Source organism: Eriocheir sinensis, chromosome 11, assembly GCF_024679095.1.
Source record: "Eriocheir sinensis breed Jianghai 21 chromosome 11, ASM2467909v1, whole genome shotgun sequence".
In the NCBI taxonomy this organism is placed as follows: domain Eukaryota; kingdom Metazoa; phylum Arthropoda; class Malacostraca; order Decapoda; family Varunidae; genus Eriocheir; species Eriocheir sinensis.
The window spans coordinates 2152515-2162394 of NC_066519.1; the positions used below are offsets into that span (position 1 = coordinate 2152515).

A 9880-nucleotide genomic window follows, 5' to 3' on the forward strand; every position below is an offset into this window, starting at 1 on the left:
TTAGTAAACTGAGCATAAGAGAATAGGAGAGAAGGGAAGCTCAGTCTCGATAATAATAATAATAATAATAATAATACAGTCGTCCCTCAAATAGTACGGGGGTTAGAGACCCAGGACCCCCGTACTATTTGAAAATCTGTATCAAATTAATGCCCCCCCCTTGAAACACTCCTGGGCTGCGTTTGAGAGAGGGAATGGGGACTCTCGAAACGTCCTGAGTGTTCTCGAACGCGTGACGCGGCAGCACAAGTTACCAACGTCCGCTGGCTCCCGGCTTTGAGAGGTGGAACATCTTTGTGCTGTGATGACGTCATCAGCAAACATGGCGGCCCAAACAAACACATATAAGTGTTTCCATTGCATTTCACCTCTCTGTACCACCATGACCACTGCAGCTTCCTTTTCATCTTCTGTTGTAAGGAGTTCATCAGCCAGGACAGCTAGAATGCATGCTAAACGTCGCCAGGAAGATCGGCGTATGCCATTTTGCTGTGAGTGAGACACCATCACCATAGCAACGACGGGGCTTAAAAGCACGGCCTTTATCTCCACTCTTACAGCACTCTTGGAGCGCTGGCAGTTACTGCGGCAAGAATTTCTTTTACACTAAGATAGATACAGCGAACACTGCTCTCATTCACGTGGTATGCTCTCCCTACCGCAATGTAACTCATCCCAAAACGTAACTTCTCCTAAATCTGAATTCTTCTGCAAGGTGAACATCTTTCTCGAACGCTTATGGGTGCTTTCAGCAGGTGTTTTGGTAGAAGTGATGCCACTCACGCCAGGGCTACTTAGTGCGAGGAGCGAGAAATTTAAAAATCCTACAAAAATTCTTCCATGACAATCCGTATAAAACCGAAACCCTACTATACGAAACCGTACTATTTGAGGGACGACTGTAATAAAAATAATAATAATAATAATAATAATAGTAAAAACACTGGTGACTTAAACATAACAGGCAGGAAGGAAGGGAAGCTCACTCTGTCTAGCTAATACAATAATAAATAAAAATGAAAAATGAAACACAAGGTAAAGCAAAAATAAGGCAAGTAAAGTAAAAAAGTAAAGTAAAAGTTAAGTAGGTTAGGTAAGTAAAGAGGAAGGGAAACACACACTCCTGGACACACTCTTGGCCACTCCCTCTGACCCCTTGACCTGCTTCCCTTACTATAAATAAATCAGACAAGAGAGGAAGGGGCACTCACACTCCTGGACACACTCTTGGCCACTCCCTCTGACCCCTTGACCTGCTTCCCTTACTATAAATAAATCAGACAGCCAGAGAGGAAGGGGCACTCACACTCCTGGACACACTCTTGGCCACTCCTGTTTACTTTTCTGGGGGACTTATTTGTGTTGTTTTCCTTGGTTTGTTGCCCTTGACCTGCTTCCCTCACTACAGTACCCTCCTGAGTTTTGTGTTCGCTTCATTCCGAAGGCATAGCGCTAAACTCAAGGATCACGAAACTCGAGGTATTGAAAACACTGAAAAAGCGCTTATCTGTTCCATCCCGTGGATTTTTTTTTTTTTTTTTTTTTTTACATGTGGGCCATGGCGCCGGTAGACTATACATCTGGGCCTGGTGGTCGGCCCCGAGCCCGTCATGGCCCAGGCAACTGCTTATTGTGGCGCTATTATAACTGGCTCATGCTGCCCCCCGAAGCTCACTTTTTTTCCTCCTTTACTCCCTTGTTATCTCAAAATACGTACCCAGGAAAAAGGAAGAAAGCAGGAAGAGAGAACAGGTTGTTTTAAAGCCACAGATGAAGCCTTACGATTGGCTGAGCTCTGAAAACACGCTTGTGATTCGCTGGGAGTCCGATGACGTCATTGCCGGCGCTCACCCGGTCAGCGGCCTCGCTGCCTTGGGGCAGTGTCACACTGGCCGTTTTCTTCCAACTGTTGTGGCTACTGGCAACTCCCATGCGCCCATGCGGGAGCGAGTTGTCGGTTGTCCGTAACCTGTTGGTGTCACACTGGGCCATTTTCTTTCCGCCGCGTTGGCGCCAGCTTGGGCAACCAGCAAATCCAACTTTTCCTGGTGTGTGTCACGCACAGCCAAGGTCGGTTGCCCGTCTCCACATTCACAATGTAAACAAAGCACTTGCCCTGTATCAACATGGCGGCGTCTGCTAAAGTAAGGGCTGTCGCGGCTTGTGCTGCCATTACCCAAGTCATGGACTTGTTGCTGCAGTTAAATGGCAGGAAGAAACACTTGTGGGTGTGGCGTGTCTGTGGGTCCTCCGTGCCAATTCTCATTGTCGCAGCCAACCCACCCATCTAGACTCCGACCACATAAACACGTGGATCGAGTAACAACAAACACACACACACACACACACACACACCAGACTCATCATGAACAAAGGCAGATGTTTCTCACAAACAAAAATGGCTTCACCATTTCCTAGAGTGTGTTATGTTAGAACTTACTTGTTGAGTGGTTCATACAAACCAAACTTACCCAATGGCAAGAAGCGAGCAGTGTTAAAGACGAGTGCTCTCTTCTTGCCAAGAGCTAGGTTTGGTTCATGTGAGCCACTCACCAAATACATTCTAACACACTCAAGAAATGGTGAAGCTGTTTCTGTTTGTCAGAAACATCTGCCATGGTTCCTAATGAGTCTGTTGTGTGCGTGTGTGTGTGTGTTGTTATTCGATCCATGTGTATGGGTGGGTTGGCCACGCACGTGCAGTGGTGACAATGAGAACTGGAATGTTGGACCCACAGACACGCCACACCCACAAGTGTTTCTTCCTGCCATTTAACTGCAGCAACAAGTTCATGACTTGGGTAATGGCAGCACAAGCCGCGACAGCCCTTACTTTAGCAGACGACGCCATGTTGATACAGGGCAAGTGCTTTGTTTACGTTGTGGATGTGGATACGGGCAACCGACCTTGGCCGTGTGTGACGCACACCTGGAAAAGTTGGAGTTGCCAGCTGCCCAAGCTGGCGCCAACGCGGCGGGAAGAAAAAAGCCCAGTGTGACACCAGCTTACGGATAACCGTGAACTCGCTCCTGGTTGGGCGTACGGGCGTTGCCCGCAGCCCCAACGGTTGGACGAAAACGGCCATTGTGACACCGCCTTAAAGCAGTGAAGCCGCTGATAGGGTGAGCGTCGGTGATGACGTCATCGGACTCCCAGCGAATCACAAGCGTGTTTTCAGAACTGTCACCCAATCGTAAGGCAGCCGCCTTCAACTGCAGCTTCAAAACGACCTGTTTTCTCATCCTCTCTCTCTCTCTCTCTCTCTCTCTCCACAATGTTTGGAGGAAAACGTCCAGTGTGACACTACCTTTACAGGCAGCGTGCGTGACGCCGATGGTAAGTAGGCGTGACCCGTACGTGTCAAAGCAGCGCGAAACTTGGAGTGATAATGCGCGAAAGTCGGGATGGTAAGAATTTAGGACTAACCGCGAAACTCGAGAGGGAACTGTATAAATAAATCAGACAGCCAGAGAGGAAGGGGCACTCACACTCCTTGACACATCCTTGGCCACTCCTGTTTACTTATTGCATCATCTTGTTTATCATCCTCAAGCCGTTTCCTTTACTATGAAAAACAGAGAGAGAGAGAGAGAGAGAGAGAGAGAGAGAGAGAGAGAGAGGGGGGGGGGGGGGAAGAGGCACTCACCCTGTCTGGATACTCCTCCTTGACACACTGCTCACACATCCTCGTGGCTCACATCTCCTGCGCCTCACTCTCGCCTCTGCCTCAGCCCAGCACACCCTGCAAACATATGTCAATGTAGCAATAATAAAAAAATCATTTCTCGCCTATCATGTGTCTGAAAATTCTCTAAACTTAACCTGACCGAACAAAACCCCAAACAGTTACTATACGTCTTTGCTCAGATAGATCATATATGTTTCCTTAGTAATGAGACTTATATCTGTCAAAGGGAGGTCTTTCTTTGTTGCTATAAGTTTCTGGCTATCTTGTGTTAGAAGACACCCAAAACTTTACCTAACCTAAAAATACCCCGAACAGTTACTATACGTCTTTGCTCAGAAAAATCAGATATCCTTCCTCAGTAATGAGACTTATTATCTAAGAAAGGGAGGTCTTTCTTGGTTAATTCATGCAATAAGTTTCTGGCTATCTTGTGTTTGAAGACACCCAAAACTTTACCTAGCTCAGAAAAAACATATATCCTTCCTCAGTTATGAGACTTATTATCTAACAAAGGAGGTCTTTCTTGGTTAATTCATGCTGTAAGTTTCTGGCTATCTTGTGTTTGAAATTACCCTAAACTTAATTTAACCTAACAATACCCCGTGCCGTTACCACATACAGTCACACCTGGGTTTATGAGTGTTTTGATTTACAAGCAAAAAAATCCCACAAAAAATGCCTTGGTTCACGAGCGATGACTTGGTATACGAGCGTCCTGTTTGTTCCATTTTTTTTTTTTTTTTATTATTATTGTCGCCACCCCCCAGGTGGGGACACAGGCTATATGGAGGCCGTCAAGGTCAAGCACGTACGTCCCTCTCACGCCTAGCCGACCAAATCGGTCTTTCACCAAGGACTGGCGTGTGTCTCTGTACAAGTCGAAGACGTGAGCATGGGTTCCCTTTGTTCCCTGCAAGACAAGAGTGCTCAGAGCAGAAAACAATGGAAATAGTCTCAGTTAGGGATAAAAAAAATAAGGAATGCAACATCCCATCCTCCAAAATAGAATGAATCCATGTTTTAAGGAACAGGTGGCAACCCTAAATTTCTCTGGCCTGCCATGAGTGACAGCCGCTGCTGGTGAAGGCAGGAGGAAGGAGGAGGGACGTTACGACATGTATTTTACACATATTTCAGGACGACCCTTGACAAACATAATTTTACGGACTGGTTTTGTGGGTCACCGAAAAATGGGCTCACCACAGTTTTAGAATACTGAATATTATCTCCTTAACCATTCAGACAGCCAAATACGGAACAAATGGCATTCCGTATTTTAAGGAAAGGGTGACAAGTTTGCAACCCTAAGGCGTCATCTGGCGATATATGCCCTTCTTGAACGACCCCCACCATTCTTGAGACTGTTTTTCGCCTCCCTCCCGTGATCCACCAGAGCGCTCTATCTTGTCCATATGACTGGATGAACCAACACAGTTTCTCATCTTGTCACTCATCAAGGACAACACGCATTAATTTAGTCACAGTTACGGGATCTACAGTTCATTAGGAGTATTTCAGTAGCTACTTAGCATCACTGCATGCGACAGAGTTTCTTAAAATGTCCTTTTTCTCAGCAAAATATTGACAGATGGCATCGTTTCAATTTCTTGTTTCTAACGATGACGATGATGTTTTCATACCGGGAAGTTCTTACTTATCCTTCAGTGAAGCTTTAAAATGGTCTGTGGTGCAACAGTAACACAACAGTAACCTCGTGAACTCTATGTCCACCCCCACCTGGCAGGGTTACCCATACGGCAACACTGCCGTCTCATCTGTCTCTAAGGCTGAACTCTTTGCTCAAACCTTCTGTAAGAACTCCACCCTGGATAATTCTGGGCATATTCCTCCTACTCATCCCCCTCTGACTCCTTTATGCCTGTTATTAAGTTTCTTCCAAATGATGTTTTCTTTGCCCTCTCTGGCCTCAACTCTCAGAAGGCTTATGGACCTGATGGAGTGCCTCCTATTGTCCTTAAAAACTGTGCTTCCGTGCTGACACTCTGCCTGGTCAAACTCTTTCGTCTCTGCCTATCAAAATCTATCTTAACTTCCTGCTGGAAGTATGCCTTTGTACAGCCTGTGCCTAAGAAGGGTGAACGTTCCAATCCCTCAAACTACCGTCCTATAGCTTTACTTTCCTGTCTATCTAAAGCTTTTGAATCAATCCTCAACTGGAAGATTCAAAAGCACCTTTCCACTTCTAACCTTCTATCTGATCACCAGTATGGGTTCCGCAAGGGGCGTTCTACTGGTTATCTCCTTGCCCTCCTAACTGACTCTTGGTCATCCTCTCTTAGCCGTTTCGGTGAAACCTTTGCTATTGCGCTGGACATATCAAAAGCTTTTGATAGGGTCTGGCACAAATCTTTGCTTTCCAAACTACCCTCCTACGGTTTCTATCCTTCTCTCTGTTCCTTTATCTCCAGTTTCCTTTCTGACCGTTCTATTTCTGCTGTGGTGGACGGTCACTGTTCTTCCCCTAAACCTATTAACAGTGGTGTCCCACAGGGTTCTGTCCCATCTCCCACTCTCTTTCTGTTGTTCATTGATGATCTTCTTTCCAAAACGAACTGTCCTATCCATTCTTACGCTGATGACTCCACTCTGCATTACTCAACTTCTTTTAATAGAAGACCCACCCTACAGGAACTTAACAATTCAAGGCTGGAGGCTGCAGAACGCTTAGCCTCAGACCTTACTATTATTTCTGATTGGGGCAAGAGGAACCTGGTGTCCTTCAACGCCTCAAAAACACAGTTTCTCCACCTATCCACTCGACACAATCTTCCAAACAACTATCCCGTATTCTTTGACAACACCCAGCTATCATCTTCTTCAACATTAAACATCCTCAGTCTATCCTTAACTCAAAATCTCAACTGTATACTTCATATCTCATTTCTTACTAAATCAGCTTCCTCGAGGCTGGGCGTTCTGTACCGTCTCCGCCAGTTCTTCTCCCCTGCACAGTTGCTGTCCATTTACAGGGGCCTTGTCCACCCTCGAATGGAGTATGCATCTCATGTGTGTGTGTGGGGGAGGGGGGGTCCTCTCACACAGCTCTCCTTGACAGAGTGGAGTCAAAGGCTCTTCGTCTCATCAGCTCTCCTCCTCATACTGATAGTCTTTTACCTCTCAAATTCCGCCGCCATGTTGCCTCTCTTTCTATCTTCTATTGATATTTTCATGCTGACTGCTCTTCTGAACTTGCTAACTGCATGCCTCCCCCCCTCCCACAGCCCCGCTGCACACGACTTTCTACTCATGCTCATCCCTATACTGTCCAAACCCCTTATGCAAGAGTCAACCAGCATCTTCACTCTTTCATTCCTCACACTGGTAAACTCTGGAACAATCTTCCTTCATCTGTATTTCCTCCTGCCTACGACTTGAACTCTTTCAAGAGGAGGGTATCAGGACATCTCTCCTCCCAAAATTGACCTCTCTTTTTGGACACTCCTTTGACCTCTATTCAGCAGTGAGTAGCAGGCTTTTTTTTTTTTTTTTACGCCCTTGAACTGTCTCCTTAGCTGTAAAAAAAAAAAAAAAAAAAAAAGGCTCAGGAAATGGTCATTGCCAAAGGCCTATGGAGGTGTGGCCAGCAAGACAGTGGCCATAGCAAGACCCGCCACGGCTTACGCAGGACCCCTAATTCTTGCCAAGAATTGGGGAAATTCTTTAAAATATGATGCAGCCCAGGAGTGTTTCTAAGGGAGGCACTAATTTTAAACGGATTTTCGAAGAGTATGGGGGTCCTGAGTCCCTAAACCCTGTACTATTTGAGGGACGACTGTATATATATATATATATATATATATATATATATATATATATATATATATATATATATATATATATATATATATATATATATATATATATATATATATATATATATATATATATATATAAAACTATACTAAAGCGCGGGACGGCAACTTGTGGGCCACGAGCCAAAGCCGGGCCAGCCAGGAGCGGACGATGGGTAGGTAGCTGCGGAGCTTTTTGAAGGGATTTAGCCAATAAAAAGTTTACTCCCAGTGTGGTACTGGGGGCCACTTTTATATCACATAGGGTGGTACGCTACGGGTTAATAAATAAAAACAAAATATCCGGATAGGCTACTCTTTAGCCCATTACCTTCAATGGCCCCTAAAAACAGTCCCTCCGCCAAGTTTATACCACATATTTGGTGATGTTAGGTGTGCCTATTAGTCCATTATATATCTAGGGTTTACTGCACTAGTATTTGCATTTGAATACACAACTTTCAAATTTACTCCATCCTGCACTGCATACCGAAGAGAAAAATTAACCTTAACGTAACCTACCTAAAGGAGGGGTTTCAACCCATTAATTCCCTTAATAAGGAGCTTGGCCCCCCTCAACCCTCTTAATGGGGAGGTTTCACCCCCTTCAACTCCCTCTTCTATTTTTGAAGTCATTCGTTACTGCACTGCATTCAGGAACCAATAGGTTAATACATAGTGTCAGTATTAACCTCACAAGGGGTGGCTGCCCCCTCTTCAACTTTATCCAAAGAATCCATGGTATCAGTATTAACCTCACAAGGGGTGGTTGCCCCCTCTTCAACTATAGGCAAAGAATCCATGGTGTCAGTATTAACCTCACAAGGGGTGGCTGCCCCCTCTTCAACTTTATCCAAAGAATCCATGGTATCAGTATTAACCTCACAAGGGGTGGTTGCCCCCTCTTCAACTATAGGCAAAGAATCCATGGTGTCAGTATTAACCTCACAAGGGGTGGCTGCCCCCTCTTCAACTATAGGCAAAGAATCCATGGTGTCAGTATTAACCTCACAAGGGGTGGCTGCCCCCTCTTCAACTTTATCCAAAGAATCCATGGTGTCAGTATTAACCTCACAAGGGGTGGCTGCCCCCTCTTCAACTTTAGGCAAAGAATCCATGGTGTCAGTATTAACCTCATGAGGGGTGGCTGCCCCCTCTTCAACTTTATCCAAAGAATCCATGGTATCAGTATTAACCTCACAAGGGGTGGCTGCCCCCTCTTCAACTTTATCCAAAGAATCCATGGTATCAGTATTAACCTCACAAGGGGTGGCTGCCCCCTCTTCAACTTTATCCAAAGAATCCATGGTATCAGTATTAACCTCACAAGGGGTGGCTGCCCCCTCTTCAACTTTATCCAAAGAATCCATGGTATCAGTATTAACCTCACAAGGGGTGGCTGCCCCCTCTTCAACTTTATCCAAAGAATCCATGGTATCAGTATTAACCTCACCAGGGGTGGCTGCCCCCTCTTCAACTTTATCCAAAGAATCCATGGTATCAGTATTAACCTCACAAGGGGTGGCTGCCCCCTCTTCAACTTTATCCAAAGAATCCATGGTGTCAGTATTAACCTCACGAGGGGTGGCTGCCCCCTCTTCAACTTTATCCAAAGAATCCATGGTATCAGTATTAACCTCACAAGGGGTGGCTGCCCCCTCTTCAACTTTAGGCAAAGAATCCATGGTGTCAGTATTAACCTCACGAGGGGTGGCTGCCCCCTCTTCAACTTTATCCAAAGAATCCATGGTGTCAGTATTAACCTCACGAGGGGTGGCTGCCCCCTCTTCAACTATAGCCAAAGAATCCATGGTGTCAGTATTAACCTCACGAGGGGTGGCTGCCCCCTCTTCAACTATAGCCAAAGAATCCATGGTGTCAGTATTAACCTCACGAGGGGTGGCTGGCCCCTCTTCAACAGTAGTCAGTTTGTCAGCCAAGGAATCTTCCATAATGCAGGTAAATTTTGTCCGGCCATCCTTCAGGCCGTGTGGCTTCCCCGCCCACAGACCCCACCTCACCACAGCCACGATGTTTGTTTGGGATGGGAAAGGAAAATGAAGGAAAATGGATGAAGTGGTTGTTTTTTTATATTTCCTTGAGTTTACTTGTGTGTGGTGCAGAGTGGAGTGACGGGACTCACGGCAGGAAGGTGGACTTCTTCCTCCGGGGTGTGTGCAGGGTCCGGTGAGGCTGTGGAGCGCGGCCGCCAGACGTGCTGAATACTGGCGGGTGTTGTCAGCGAGTCTGTCTGTCAGCAGGGAAGAGGTTAGGTCCTGTCGAGGTGCCGGGACGCCTGCAGCAGAGCCTGACGGGGGCACGGCAGGGTGGAACGCGCGTGGACCGCCAAGGACTGACTGACAGGAGGCTGTAAACACC

The 9880-nt window shown here is 46.2% G+C and overlaps 1 protein-coding gene across 1 annotated transcript in view; it reads right to left on the reverse strand.

Annotated features, from left to right (window-relative positions):
- Window positions 1-9880, reverse strand: part of LOC126996762 (protein Churchill-like) — a 20567-nt gene extending 10687 nt beyond the window's left edge. The window contains exons 1-2 of the mRNA XM_050857598.1: window positions 9645-9880; window positions 3648-3743 (exon numbers count right to left, since the gene is read on the reverse strand). Coding sequence (XP_050713555.1) covers window positions 3648-3686 — 39 coding nt within the window. The 5' untranslated portion in view covers window positions 3687-3743; window positions 9645-9880. The remainder of the gene's footprint in view (window positions 1-3647; window positions 3744-9644) is intronic.